Source organism: Tribolium castaneum, chromosome 6 (genome assembly GCF_031307605.1).
Source record: "Tribolium castaneum strain GA2 chromosome 6, icTriCast1.1, whole genome shotgun sequence".
Lineage (NCBI taxonomy): Eukaryota > Metazoa > Arthropoda > Insecta > Coleoptera > Tenebrionidae > Tribolium > Tribolium castaneum.
In genome coordinates, this window is record NC_087399.1 from 11,900,116 (window position 1) to 11,914,145 (window position 14,030).

At 35.5% G+C, this 14,030-nt stretch overlaps 3 protein-coding genes and 1 long non-coding RNA gene across 7 annotated transcripts; 2 read left to right on the top strand and 2 right to left on the bottom strand.

Moving 5' to 3' along the window:
• Positions 1-14: 14 nt before the first annotated feature.
• LOC107398389 (uncharacterized) lies at positions 15-1,688 on the bottom strand. Its single transcript, XM_064357432.1, has 5 exons — positions 1,553-1,688; positions 1,136-1,446; positions 937-994; positions 708-882; positions 15-465 (listed from the first exon to the last, which is right to left on the bottom strand). Exons 1-5 carry the CDS (start codon positions 1,686-1,688, stop codon positions 15-17), a joined length of 1,131 nt encoding a protein of 376 aa, XP_064213502.1.
• A 1,157-nt stretch (positions 1,689-2,845) lies between these two features.
• On the top strand, positions 2,846-4,532 carry LOC107398424 (uncharacterized). 2 transcript variants are annotated; one of them, XR_010334630.1, is made up of 4 exons: positions 2,846-3,322; positions 3,372-3,814; positions 3,871-4,003; positions 4,054-4,532. It is a non-coding gene; the product is annotated as an uncharacterized LOC107398424 (long non-coding RNA). The 2 variants fall into 2 exon arrangements; XR_001575277.2 differs by having other exon boundaries at positions 2,848-3,814.
• Positions 4,533-8,832: 4,300 nt separating this feature from the next.
• Positions 8,833-11,211, top strand: LOC135266533 (uncharacterized). 2 transcript variants are annotated; one of them, XM_064357489.1, is made up of 6 exons: positions 8,833-9,064; positions 9,123-9,500; positions 9,553-9,685; positions 9,747-9,938; positions 9,992-10,635; positions 10,699-11,211. In XM_064357489.1, the coding sequence occupies exons 2-6, from the start codon at positions 9,161-9,163 to the stop codon at positions 11,130-11,132; spliced, it is 1,743 nt and encodes a 580-aa protein (XP_064213559.1). In that variant the 5' UTR covers positions 8,833-9,064; positions 9,123-9,160; the 3' UTR covers positions 11,133-11,211. The 2 variants fall into 2 exon arrangements, 1 of the variants encoding a protein (XP_064213559.1); XR_010334628.1 differs by having other exon boundaries at positions 8,835-9,064; positions 9,556-9,685; positions 9,992-11,211.
• On the bottom strand, positions 11,156-12,889 carry LOC107399178 (uncharacterized). 2 transcript variants are annotated; one of them, XM_015984927.2, is made up of 5 exons: positions 12,607-12,889; positions 12,538-12,554; positions 12,361-12,485; positions 11,601-12,310; positions 11,156-11,536 (listed from the first exon to the last, which is right to left on the bottom strand). In XM_015984927.2, exons 3-5 carry the CDS (start codon positions 12,415-12,417, stop codon positions 11,173-11,175), a joined length of 1,131 nt encoding a protein of 376 aa, XP_015840413.1. In that variant the 5' UTR covers positions 12,418-12,485; positions 12,538-12,554; positions 12,607-12,889; the 3' UTR covers positions 11,156-11,172. The 2 variants fall into 2 exon arrangements, with proteins under 2 accessions (XP_015840413.1, XP_015840412.1); XM_015984926.2 differs by having other exon boundaries at positions 12,361-12,554.
• Between the last annotated feature and the right edge of the window lie 1,141 nt (positions 12,890-14,030).

The following is a 14,030-nucleotide window of genomic DNA, read 5'->3' on the forward strand; positions in this document are numbered from 1 at the left end:
TGAGCGTATTGTCTTTACTGGAAAGTTGTGCTGCTGAATAAATCAGCACAGTCTTCGTAAACTCTAGGCGGCTCAACCGAACTGGGTGCCGAATAACACGAGTCTATATAAGATGTGGTAGTATCTGACTTTCGCCTTGTAGGGTGATACGATGACGTAGAACTCAAAGAAGTAGCAGAGGTAGGCACGCGGCTTAGGGAGTCATACGCTGACGTAGAACTGGCTCCATAATTTTCCAATTCCAATTCATGGATGACTTCCATCACTCGCATCTTAGTACGAGCAGCAAGCGCTGGCGGAAAAAGCATGACAGTTTCTGCCATACTAGCAAAAAACAGTTTTATCGGATGAGGTTTGTCTTCAATTGCCGATTCCAATTTCTTGAATAAAACTGAACGACCTTCTGCTCTTTTTTTGATAGTGTCCAACAGCTTTTCGTTAGTTGTTTTTCTTTTCCTTGGTGGCCTGCACGGAGATTCCACTGTGTTCCCTCCACACTCACGGTATTGAGATTCTGCCATTTCGTCCACTGTTTCAGTGTCTTGAGATGCTTCCCCTTCTAGCGTTTCGTCTCTATTTTCGACCACGTCTTCATCAACTACTTCGTCTGCTGCTTGCGATGATTTATTATCTTCCTCGTTTGTTGTCGTTACATTAGTTACTGTTCTAAAAAATAACAATAAAAATCAGTTACCTCAACAATTTACCAGAGTATGTGTTTATACTGTCTGTATGTCGTCACTTTATCAAGAAAAGCTAGCGCATCCATGTGTTCCCATTTGGTGGTTCGCTTGGCTGCTTCACCAGTTCTGTGTTTGCCTTCCTTTTTCTTCTTCCAATACACATCCTTCAAATTTTTCCATCTTTTCTTGCACTCCTCAACTTAAATATAAAATACATATTTTAAGTTCATTTTATAATCGACTCTTGATCCACCATTTTTGCTTACCACCTGCGAAATTTCTTCCCAGGTATTAGCTCGTACATTTTGATTCTTATATAGATTATGTTTAGGGTCCTATAGAGCAGGATGTTGAAGGACGTCATTGATCAGTCTTTCATCTTCTTCTTTTGAAAACCGTAATCTGTGACCTTTATCTAATCGCTTCGATTAATCGCTGCAGATAGACCGTACCTTTATACTAGTCCAAGCGTTGTAATAAATTAAAGTGTCATCAGTCATAAAATGCTGTGGTACAAGGTTCTCAATTTTCTTTTTAATTTCTGCTAAGAAAACTTTTTGGACCACGGTATCCTTCCTGTTGGAGATTAAAAATACAGTTGGGTAGCCAATGTTTAGGTCGTCCAGCACTAGTAGGGTTGTAAGTTCGAAGTTGTATGGGTTTGTCCCATGAGTTCCGTCTAGACATACAATTCGCTTGCCGTAGGTTTGCAACATATATTTCATCTCTTCATTCATATAACCAAGGGCAAAATCATCTTTTTCTAAAACATCATGCTCCTCCCCAATTTTTTTTAAATAGAAAAAACATTGTTTTGGTTTCCGCTGTTCCATTCCGCCACTTTTGTTTCACAAGCCACAAAATCATACTTGTGCCTTTTCCCTGCAGACCATGTTTTTCGGCTAAATATCGTATATCTTTAATTGTTAATAAGTTGAGCCTACTGCACTCGTCAATTTGCATTTCTCTCGCCTTTTTTAAAATTACTTCGTACGATATTCCCATTTTTATTTGTTCTACAATTGATGTTTGTTCGGTTTCGGATAATGGCTGGCAGCTTAATTCATCCTTGTGACCTTCGTGTGTTGCTGTGAATGTAACAAGGACTTCACCAGTAGCGTTACACATTTCAGCTCTGATCCGATAGGGACATGCTCCTTGAAGTTTAATGGATCCACTTATTTTGGGTGCACGGACTGTACATTTACTTTGGAAATCTACCATATTGCTTCGATGGCATTCAAAATAAAACGTATTTGCCTTCTCGGTCTTATTACACGTGTTTAAAAAATAGAAGGACTTTTTCTACTTCGCTTTTCCATAATTCAAATTCTGTTTGTGATTGAAATTTTAAATTTTGCACTGCACAATCGATTTGATGTCTTTCAGATAGATGAGTATTGTAGAGGTGAAAACTTGGAAAATGGCTTGAGGGGGCACAAATGGTACAAATTATATGTGACACCTTTTTCACACTCTTTAAAGTATCTGAGTGAACATTTTTCAGATGTCTATTTCTCGAGGATATTGACTGAAATGTTTTCTTGCAATGCTCACATATTATCACCAGTGAAGTACTGTTAACAAAATAGACATAATTGTAAAATTGTTTACTAAAAAATTGTTGATTTACTTCGACATGTTTAAAGTTAAGCCTATTAGGCACTGCTACGTTGAAAACGCACCAAAATAACAAAAAAGTTTATTAAATTTCGATGCTTTCAGGTTAATTACTAGTAAAAGTTATGTACACTTATTAATAACTGTTTAATAATTTTACAAGAAACAATAACCAACTAATCCAGATCCTCCGTTATGAACGCGGGAAATCTAAGAAAATAAGCGCGCAATTTAAAACGTTTTCGAGACATACTTAGTGTGTTAACAACTTGTAGAAATTGTAAAAAAATTAAATACGTTCATAAACACATTTTATTTCTACATTTGTTTAATCATTTAATATACAGGATAAAACCCCAAACAGTTGGTATAATCACTTTAAAAGCATCGTCCTATTCTTAAATATAAACAATCATTTATATTTATTTTTAATGAAAATTGTATCAATTTCCACAGTGTTAAACCTATAAGTTTGTAATAGTGTGTAATAAGTGCTTTATTAAGAAGTATATGTACCTGTAATTCCTAATAGGTTTGCTGCAAATGATACTACTGCGCCCAGTGGGTCGATTTTTGACCGTTCGCAAATAAAAACGACGTTCGTTTTTTTTTATAAAATTGACGCTGTCCTAATTTTGACTATTCGTTTTTTTAAGTCGTTCGTTTATTTGCGTACGTAAATTTGCGGATGGTAGATGCATATACTTAAATTATAAAGCGTACAATTTATAGAGTCAATTACGAGTGTTGTCAATTTACAAAATATTAATAATACTTAATTGATTGCGAGTATGGAAGAGTTTATTAACTATATGGCAATAAGAAATTTAGAAGAAGCAGAAGAAATGTATAGGCCTAATCGCCAGCGTTTCCCGCGGAATCCTATGTTGGAATTAAGCGAAACACAATTTATCAAAATGTTTCGGCTATCAAATGAATTATTTAATTACGTAGTAGATCGCTTAGAGCCCTATATTCGTCTGCAACGAAGAAATTCAGATTTAAGTACCGAAACAAAGGTCTCTGACTACCTTGCTGCATTATAAAACTAAAATCATAATTATTCAGGTTTTAATTGCCCTAAATTTTTTTGCTACCGGTTCATATCAAACAAATGTTGGTGTTAACAAATACATTGATGTTTGCCAATCAAGCGTAAGTGTTTGTATCAAAGAGGTTGTTAATGCTGTAACACAGCAAGATATTTATAACGAATGGGTACATTTTTCTGATACTTTCGAAGCTTTAAGAAAAACAAGGCAAGGGTAAGTACTCAACAATTTTGTTTTAAGTATGGACCTACCTTTGTAAAGATAAGTAGGTATTTCATAGCTGTATGGGGCACAAGTATATTAGTTTCTATTTTTCTACAGTGTCTTTTTAGCTTTTTTGAGAAGCACGGATTTCCGGGGGTTGTAGGGTGTATTGATTGTACCCATGTAGCGAATGATAATAATCAAGAACATCTATATATAAATAGAAAATTCTATCATTCCATAAATGTGCAACTTGTAAATAAATTTAATGCAGATAAATGATCATAATTCATTGCCAAAAAATATTTTAGATTTGTGACTCTGATTTAAAAATATTAAATGTAAATGCCCGATTTCCTGATGCGTACATATGGAATCAATCTGCTGTCCAAGATGTTATGCGCGTCATGCATACCGCAGGAGAAAATGACTGTTTTCTTTTAGGTTTATAAAGAAATTTTTACTTAAATTTTATTAACGAGTTATTATTGTAGGAGATTCCGGATATCCTTTACGGACTTGGCTTTTGACTCCATTTGCCCAAGTTGTTGATCAATCTCCAGAAGCTCACTACAACACAATACACAAAAACACCAGAGTTAAAATAGAATGTTGTAATGGAGTACTACCGATTTCGCTGTCTTCTCAAACATCGAGTCCTTCATTATACCCCTGACGTAGCATGTAAAATAATTACTGCTTGTGTTATCTTACACAATATGTGCATATACTATAATATTCCTGAACCTGATGAAGAAAACGAGGAAATAGTTGATATGGGTTTAATAGATGCACAAAATATAGACGAAAATGACGGTGCTAACGGAGAGCGCAGAGTTAATCCCGAATTGGCGGACGGGAGATTGGCAAGAAGTAGAATAGTTCGACAGTTGTATTTGGCAAGACGGCGTTAGGTACCTACTAGTAAAAACTATTTTGTTATAAAAAATCAATAAATAAATCATACTATTAACAGGTATTTTATAATTATAATAGAACAATACACAGGAACACCATAAATGCAGTACGTAACAAAATATTTAACGATCAAGTACAAGATTTACCTAACTATATTTTTTGTTCAAATTTTCTAAACAATATGCAATTCTACTTAATGCATTTACTTGCTGCAGTTTTAACTCATTTTTTTCTTTTAACAAAATTAACTTTTGCTTATAATAATCTTCTTTTAAAGCTAATTTTCGGTCCATATTTTTGGAAAATGCTGTTGTTGCTTCTGCTGAATTTTGTAAAACTATTGTAGTGACTTGCTGTGTGCTTGTATTTAAATTAATTGGGTCCAGATGATGTTCACTCTCTTCATTTGATACTAATACGTCATTTTCATCAATAAAGTCCAAGTCTGCAATATTCAAGCTAATGCAGTCCTTATCGTTAATAGCCGTTGCTGTTTCTTTTTCAAAGATAAATGAAACCTGAGATTCTGGAATGTCATGACCCGATATTATCACTGGGTGAAGTACTTCCAATACAGTTTCCTCCACATTATCTAAGGGAACTTTTATTTTTTGTGCGATTGCGCAAGTCATGTCCTTTAGGTACCGAAAATAATTAAAAAAATAAATAAAATTGAAAAAGTCGTCTTTACTTTGCGCCAATGCTTCCATTCTTTTGTATAGTGGCGGTCAGCTCGATTTGCGTGTGCGTTATCAATTTCATTTTTTCATTACCAACACAAAGCTATAAAAAAATTATCAAAAACAATGCAAATTTAAACAGCTAAGGGCTATCTAAGGGTGGTAGCCTTGAACATTAATTTACATGTGCACTTCGACAACACCGTCAAGTGTCACGAATTTGTCAAACTGACATTGACAGTAAATTATAGACGTCGTCGCATATTTGTCGAAAGTGTTATCGGTGTTAATCGCAAGTATTTTCCGTTCGTTTATTGTGTTTTGTGATTTGCGTTTCGTTAGGTTTTTGATTCTGCGTTTATTATTTCTTGTTTTGTGAATCTGTATTTTTTGTAACAACTCATAATTTAAACACTTCGTAACCTCAAAAAATATTTGATAGTTTGTCATCGTTATGACCCTACTATGTAAACGTAGAGACAGAAATGTCAGATGACGCACACGCAAATGGAGCTGAGCGCTACCATAGCTCCCGGCATACTGTTTAGCACCGTGGCTAGCTCTTCCCATTTTTCTTGGACAGATTTTTGCGTGCATGCTTTTGTGTGCTTACCAGCAATAACACTTGGATTTTTTTTAACAAATTCAACAAGAACTTCTTTTTGGCGCAAAGACACGTTACAGCCACGATGTTGTGTTTTATTCTGAACACTCATTTTAGACTTGCTCGGACCTAAATCAATTAAATTGCAAAGTTGCGAATGTAGAGTGACAATTCAGACAGTATTGAATGACAGGTCCATGGCAGGTTGGCAGGTCATACATCTATTTTTTTATCATATTCGCAAATTGCAGTATTGCCACATATATGATTCGCAAATATACGCACATTCGCTTTTGAATTGCGAATGATGGTTCAAAAATACACTTTTTGAAAAGTATTCGCTTCTTGATATACGCATTTTTGCGTATACGTAATTTACGGTTCCTTTTCAAAAATCGACCCCCAGGAACAATATTTTTGAAAAAAAAAATTGTATGTTCATTTTTACCTTAATTGGTAATACATTTAAAAGTTTAAAAGTTGCGGGCATTTTATATCCATGCCAAGAATGATGCGCATGGGCGGCACATTCGGTATTTAGCCAAAGCTATCTCGTGGCCTGGAGGCCTGTGAGGTGGGGAAGCCAGTGTATAGTATCTTTTATCTATGGCATCAGCAGGTAATTCAGCGTCTGGCACTTGCCTGAGCTGCTCTGTTGATGTTGATGTTGATGCTGGTTGCATTCTTCGGCGAGCGTTATGGATGACTGGGTAAGGTCTTAGTTCCCCTCTGCTCCCACAAGTCGCACTTTGTGCGTCCTTTGCCTTTTAGTCTATGTCCTCCTGGGACCCAGAGAGGTTATTTTTATTAGATCACCATGAAACTTTATGGGTGATTTTAAAAGGCAAAATGAAACAACTTTTCTTAATAAGTTTTTTTATTTTTTATTTTGGTTTTCAAAAAAAACTGTGTCCATTTTAGTGGACATAAGGTTGCTTTCCTACCAAAAAATTAAATATGCACAAAGAAACAAAGATTCTAAAAAAGTATAAAAACAGTTTTAAAAGTCCTAAATCTACTTGTGAAAGTCTTTAAAACAATTTCTTTCACTGGTAATGCACAAAAAAAAGTTGCAAGCTTCACAAAAGAACTTTGTTTTCTTTTTGCAATCTTGATTTTTACACCTTACGGAATTTTTTATTGAAGCTATTGCCGGAAAATGATGACGATTTCTCTTTAAAGTTGGAGAATCGCATACTTTTGGTGAGTCAACTCTGCCCTTAGAATTGGCTCTGGTACTCAAAGATCTTGGCAAGTCCATAAAGAAATCGTTTTGATCTGACAGCAAATATGTAGCAAACTCAATTTTAAAATCGAGGTATTGCTGAATATTTCGGTTAGTGGTGTTCAGCCGCTTTTTGTCGCGTCTGTAAAGAATCCACGAATTGGCCATTGCTAAATCAAAGAAGTGTAGAATAACTCTAACGGTCCATTTTTTGCATCTTGCTTGTATTCTGTAATAACTTATCATTCGATCGATCAAATCTATACCCCCCATGCATTCATTGTATTTAGAAACTATGTTAGGTCTGGGTACTTGAATGTACTTTGCTTCTTTCTTCGACCACCTTTTGCATTCGTCGTATGGTTGACTTCCCTGTCCCGTGGACGCCAGAAGAACTGGCTTCATATCGTACCATTTAACAATGATAATTTTTTCGTCTTCACGCAATAACTGTTCCGATGCTCCACGTCCCATTTTGCTCATCATTTTGTCGCTGGTTAAATGAACAGCTGAAGGAATGCGCGACTTCATTATAGTTCCTGTGCCATACATTTTTTGTTGGTGTAGATGTTCAAGTAGAGGTAAAGTGGTAAAATATCTATCGAAGTATAGGTGTGTACCAGATAGCAATGTTTGTGTTAGTCGAATTACAGCTGATGGACCAATTCCCAAATTCTTATAATTGTCTTCCAAAAATGTATTTTTTCCTTGGTACAATTCAAAATCAATTACCAGTCCATCTGGGGCAGCACAAACAAAATTTTTTAAACCTTCTGGATTTGGTTTTCCTCTTACAAACTGTTTCATCGCACAGACACCAGTAAATGGAATCATTTGTTCATCCACGGCTACAGTTTTTTCTCTAGGTAAACTTAAACAAGCATTTTTTACTTTATTCATTAAAGGACGGACCTTCCAAAATTTATCTAAATTCCTTTCAGCCGCAGTAACATCGCCATCAACCACTACCTTTAGATTACTCCTAATTGAAAAAAACCTATCACGTGTCATATTTCTTGCAATAGCTTCAACCCTAGTAGTTTTAGCCCAATACATTCGAATACGTGGGTATTTTAAACAAGACATCAAGGTTATCATCCCAAGAAATTTTTTAATCTCAAGTAGTGTTAAATTTAGTGACACTCCCTTGACTTCAACATATCGGGCATTTGTACAATCGCAATTTTTTTGGAAATCTTCATCCGTGAAATACATGGACAAATAATCCTTTGCCGTCCAAGCGAGACGTCTTTCAAAGTCATTTTCAGGTTCGGTCCAGTCAAAATTAGGAGGTGTAAAGGTGGATTTTCTTTTCCAAGATGTCCGCTTTGCCTTGCTGGTGCTATTTTGAGCTTGAGCTACAAGTAAATTGTCTCGAACAACACTCAACGGAAGTAGATCATCTTCATCATCATCTTCCTCGCTGTCTTCCCTTTCTTCTCTTTGATCATTTGCCTCCTCCTCCTCCGTTTGCTCATTTTGGAGTTCGTCGTTAAATATTTCTTCAGGTTCAGGATCCAATTCGTTTTCTTCATCTGATATGTCTATGTCGGAACAATCGGCATTTAGTAGCTCAAGAAGTTTCTCGTCATCAACTCCAGGTCTAAGGGATTTCTTATTGCCAAATATTGCTGAAAATAAAAAATAAGAAAATTTAAATATCTTACGAGCATGACCTAGCGTCCATTTAATTGGAATAATAGGTTATCAAATAACATGCTTAATTAGAGAAGAACAACCTAGTGTCCATTAAAATGGACCATTCATTCTAAGACTGTTTACAAGCATAAAAATAATATTTTTGGATCTAAAATTTAAACTATCAATTACACACTACTTGTTATAAATTGTTTACAAAAAATCAATACGCGCTATCAGTGTGACGTAGACATTTGAGGTAGGTCAGCACCTTAAAGCTAAACAATCGCCATTTTCAATGCTTTTCTTATGGGCATTTAAAAGTTTTTCGTATTTCTTTAATGCTAGAAGTGTAGGAACATTACTTTTACAGAGAAATGATAGCTATGAAAAATGCAATGTCGTTTCTTAAAGATTTTAGCAACTGAGCTAATATTTCTGTAAGTTGAACACATAAATCCTTTTCTAACCTAACTTTTTTCAAACTTCAAAATTCAGTTTTTCTTAATTTGGACATCATATTGATGTAAATTATTATGTGGCCTTTTAAAACTGAGGGAAAAATGGTTTGCCACACTAATGACATTGGATTTCTTCTGAATGACGAATTCATGGGGTGCAACCGGCGCAACCCCAATAAACGGGTTGTTTTCTGTCCCCCTCCCCCATCACGAGGGATGAATAGCAGGTATACGAGGGTAGAGGGTTCAGGCACATACATGGTTGAAAGTAGTACGGGTTGTGAGTTCTGTGCTTCTTTCGTGAGTGTCTTTTGTTATCGTGTTTTTTCCGATCGTTCTCCATATCTTCGTGTTCTTGAATTTTTAAAATTCTGTTTTTCCAAGACATTATCTCATTTTTGTGGTACATCATTAGGTATGATTTGTGAATAATATTTTGTTGCGATACTTTGATAGTTCATGTGTAGTAGGTTTTTACATCACAACTATGGGAATGTGTTGGGCTCCAGATTGCAAACACTATAGTACTCGCGATAAATGCCATTTTTTTAGTTTTCCTAAGTCGGGAAAAGAACGAGCACTATGGAAAAAATTGTTGAGGTAATTTTTAATAGATGTTTTGATATTAATTTTTAATTGCTTGTTTCATTGTTAAATGTAGAAGAGATGTAGAACCCGGACCAGGAGCCTACGTTTGCAGCTGCCATTTTCGGGATGGAAGAAAGGAAAATGGTCCTGAATTATTTTTGCACAATATCGCAAAAAGAGCCTATTTTCAAGTGGAATCTCCAGAAAAAAAAAAGATGAAAAAACAAGGACTCCCTTCTTGTTCTAGTTCCGCTGAATCATTAAGGTAAAAAGTGAATCCTAGTTTTAAATTGATTTACAATTTGATCATTTGAATAGTGTTGATATACCGGAAGAAACAGTACCATCGACAATGAATTTAGAGGAAGTGCCATCGACGTCTACAGCCGTAGTTGCAGCACCAGCAGATATAATTCAAGATGCTCCGTTAGAATCTATGGGTGTGCAAGCACCCTTGGTGTCACATGCGGCTCTTGAAGCAGAAATGTATTTTCTCAAAAAGGAAAATGCTGAACTTAAAGCAAAAATACAATATCTGACAGTACGATTTTGCTATGAAAATGTTCAAGGAAATGACAAACTCATTGTTTTATATACCGGTCTTCCCAATAGCCAGATTTTCGAAGCATTGTTTCACTTAATCGAAAAGTTGGACATAAAATATTACCACAAATGGACAGTCCAAAAGTTAACTAGAATTGACCAACTCTTTTTAACCCTAGTAAAATTACGACTCAATTTCCCTCAACTTGATTTGGCGCAACGCTTTGGGGTTGCCCAAAGCACAGTTTCTAATATTATTTTAACATTTGTCCATGTAATATATGAAATTTTATATAAACAGTTTATGACGACAATGCCTTCGCGCGAAAAAAATAAATCTTGCTTGCCAACATGTTTTAGCAATTTTACTAATTGTAGAGCAGTTCTAGATTGTACCGAAATTTTCACTGTGGTATCACGTAAGTCTATGTCAACACAGAAATTAACATATAGTACTTACAAACATCATAATACTTTCAAAGGGCTAATTGGAGTTGCACCCAATGGTGTCATCACATTTGTAAGTGATTTATACGTGGGATCAACTTCTGATCAAAAAGTTGTTTTAAATTGTGGAATAATCGACATGTTAAAAACTGGAGATATGATTTTAGCCGATAAGGGATTTTTGATCCAAAATATTCTGCCACCAGGGGTCACTTTGAATATTCCACCTTTTTTATCAAATGTCCAATTTACACCAGAGCAAGTTAAGTGTACCGAAAATATTGCACGTGCAAGAATACACGTCGAAAGGGCAATACGCCGATTAAAATGTTATCATATTTTAAATTTTTTGCCAGAGTCTTTGTGCCACTATGGAGATATTGTTTTTAAAGCGACTGCCGCTTTAACAAACCTCCAATTTCCATTAATTAAAGAGGTAGCAGAATTGTTTCAGGATTGTGATGATTAAAATAATGTAAAATAAAAACCATCTATTTATATACAGTTTATTATTGTGAAATAAAGGAAATATATTGGTCAAGATAAAATTCTTTTAAAATATTGATATTTTCTGACCACCCCGGATCTTTTTCAATTTGAAATATCTCTGTGCACTTTGGTGTCCACACGACAAAGTAGCAGATACTTCGACCAGTGATGTGCATTTGCCCCTGTACTTGGTGGTAATAATTGTGATTGCTGTTAAGATTAATGTCCTCATTTTCATCCCTCCAATAAAAATATTTTTTATCCTTCAGGGCTTCAGACAAACTGTCAGTGTCCCTATATTTATATGGGCATTTAATTTCGAGAATCCCATCTTCTTCCACTAATCCATCAGGACTTGCTCCCAAAAAGCCTGATTCTTCCAACCTACAAAAAAAAGTAATATTACATTATTCATCTAAGTTATACGTGTTAATTATTTTCGACCTACCAAAATCCCGTCTCTTGGACTTTAAGATTCGTCGCTTCTTCAAATTCTCTGAGCGCTGTCTTCTCGTGGGTCTTACCCCACTGCACAGCAGCAACCCTGTCAAGCGAATAGCCTTCCGCCAAATTTTTAAATAAAGAGGGTGGGAATCTTCGTCTACTGCAAGCAGATAGTACCATGCCAAACCTGCTGGCCGTTAAACGATGTTTCCTTGCTACATGCCAATTTTCGTTAACATGTTGGCCCCGAGTGCACGCCTCAACCAGTTTAATGCGTGCCTCATCTATTCTGCACTTCTCCAAAAGAAACTTTTGTTTGTCTATGGCCTGCACGTATTCTAAGCTTTGTAGAATTTCTTCGATATCTGCAATAATTTTTCTGGCTTCTTCACTTGCTTCTGGTCTTAGGAGCCAAGTGAAGCCCACCACATTCGTGACGCCTATTTCGGCACGGAACTGAATAATTTCGTCCTCAGTAGAGGACCTAGACAGTGCCGTATAGTTTGATAATTTCGGCTTGTAAACATCAGCTAACTTAATGACTTCTGTTTGTGGTGTTGTTTTTGATGGGGCACTCCACTGACACTCAATGTCAGTAGCACTTACATTATAATGAGCATAATATAATGCTGCAGCCATATGATGGCAAGCCACGTTGCCCCTTGGGCAGGTACAATGTGCCGTCTTAACCCCTTCTTCTAGGTCATATGAAATCTAAAACACACTTTGTAGAAGAAATGTCTAACAGTTAAATAAATACAAACCTCCACAGTATAATTTAGCTTTTTCATGCTCGGTAGAACTTCTGCAGAAATTCTCATCGGTTGTACTGTGCCATCAAACCTAAATTTGGTGACGTGACCGCTGGTAAAAGCATTTTCTCCCCGAACTAAAAAGCGATTACCGTCCCCAAAAAATTTCGCAATAAAGTGAAACTTAACAATGTGCTTTTCTGCCACTAAAATGCATAAATATAATAGTTTCTCAAAGTATAATTAAAGCTTACTCACTTTCTCACCGACAACGTGGTTCCCTGTATTCTTTTATAAAGTTCGTATTTTCACAAAAAGTCACTTCTAAATTAAATTAAAGTCTCTAGTGGCACAAATTACACCCGCTGCAGCTATTTGACACGTTATTAACGCACAAACACAACCAAAAAACCGAAAAACGTATTACACCACATGTAAAAGACTGGTTGTTTAGCTTTGAGCAACTGACCTACCGTAATAAGAGTGGGGAGGTGACGTCACGACTGATAGCGCGTATTTAAGTGATTATAAACGGCGTACTTACCATCGTAAGTTAGATTGCGAAACGCCGCCATTGCACCACTATAAAAACCAAATTTAAGAACAGGTGTTCGCGCTCAGTTCACGCAAAGTATGTGTAGATGGCAGCACTTACATGTCCAATATAATGTTTTGTGGGTTTTAAGTCGCTAAAATATATACAGCGTGCTCAAAAACTGGCGCACCAACTCAATGGTGTGTGGTAGAGAAGTGGTTACATATAATGGTAAAAATAGTAAAAAAATTCTTTGTATTAACGTTATTGATAAATAACTAATTTTAGGTAAATGATATGTGGCAACGTTGTCTAACAGTCATGATCGCAATAGAATTTGAGCAACAATAAAAACAAATTATTTTTGAAACGGTTTCCTAGGAAATAATTCCCAGTGTTGGCACATCTACACACTGTGATTTTTTGGATGAATTTTAATTTTTTTAAATTAAAAAAACTGCTAAAATCTGATAGTAAATTTTAAAATAATTATTCATCGTTTTGTTACGGAACGATTACCTGGTATGAAACATAAAACCATAAAAAAATAATGAAAACTAAAGAAGTTAACACAATAAGTTTGTAGCTCCAGATTTTTTAAAATATAAGTTTAAAAATTTTTTCAACATTTTTCCCGTAATCTGCACTTGCTTCTCAATGACGTACCACTGAGTTGGTGCGCCAGTTTTTGAGCACCCTGTATTAAGAATATTAAGATTGAAAAACTGATTGTCCATTTAAATGGACAGTGGGTCCCAGGAGGTTATGTAGTCTATACTATATTACACTTTTTTCACAAATAATTTTGTTTTAGCAGACTGGTTTATACTCCTAGTTTGCCAATTCCAATTTTGAATTTTGAAAAATTCTTGTGATGTAGATGGTTGCTCAAGATGAAAATTCTCGAACAATGCACTTCGTCTTCGAAAATGAAAGTTCTTTGCTTTTTTTTATTGAAATCATGGATTGGTGTGGCAGAATAAGCTTTTTTCTTTTTGGTCTGAAAAATTATTACGTTTGCATGTTATTTTTTGTTGGTACATTACTATATCTAAACAGGAAAGCTTACATATACTAGTTATCAAAAAAAGCGGAACACATAGAAATTGTGTAGGTAAAGAACTGAAACTTTGTGAAAATGTTGTTA

What these genes read in the sequence shown, in the direction of transcription:
- LOC107398389 (XM_064357432.1), bottom strand. Translation starts at nt 1,688, where the DNA reads ATGGGAATATCGTACGAAGTAATTTTAAAAAAGGCGAGAGAAATGCAA. An exon ending in TCTGCAGGGAAAAGGCACAA is followed by an intron (nt 1,447 to 1,552) that starts GTATGATTTTGT and finishes ATGATGTTTTAG; the next exon opens with AAAAAGATGATTTTGCCCTT. An exon ending in CAGTATAAACACATACTCTG is followed by an intron (nt 466 to 707) that starts GTAAATTGTTGA and finishes ATCTCCGTGCAG; the next exon opens with GCCACCAAGGAAAAGAAAAA.
- LOC135266533 (XM_064357489.1), top strand. Translation starts at nt 9,161, where the DNA reads ATGTGGCCTTTTAAAACTGAGGGAAAAATGGTTTGCCACACTAATGAC. An exon ending in TTTTTGTGGTACATCATTAG is followed by an intron (nt 9,501 to 9,552) that starts GTATGATTTGTG and finishes GTTCATGTGTAG; the next exon opens with TAGGTTTTTACATCACAACT. An exon ending in AATTTTCACTGTGGTATCAC is followed by an intron (nt 10,636 to 10,698) that starts GTAAGTCTATGT and finishes ATACTTTCAAAG; the next exon opens with GGCTAATTGGAGTTGCACCC.
- LOC107399178 (XM_015984926.2), bottom strand. An exon ending in AGCTAAATTATACTGTGGAG is followed by an intron (nt 12,311 to 12,360) that starts GTTTGTATTTAT and finishes AGTGTGTTTTAG; the next exon opens with ATTTCATATGACCTAGAAGA. An exon ending in GTCCAAGAGACGGGATTTTG is followed by an intron (nt 11,537 to 11,600) that starts GTAGGTCGAAAA and finishes TTTTTTTTGTAG; the next exon opens with GTTGGAAGAATCAGGCTTTT.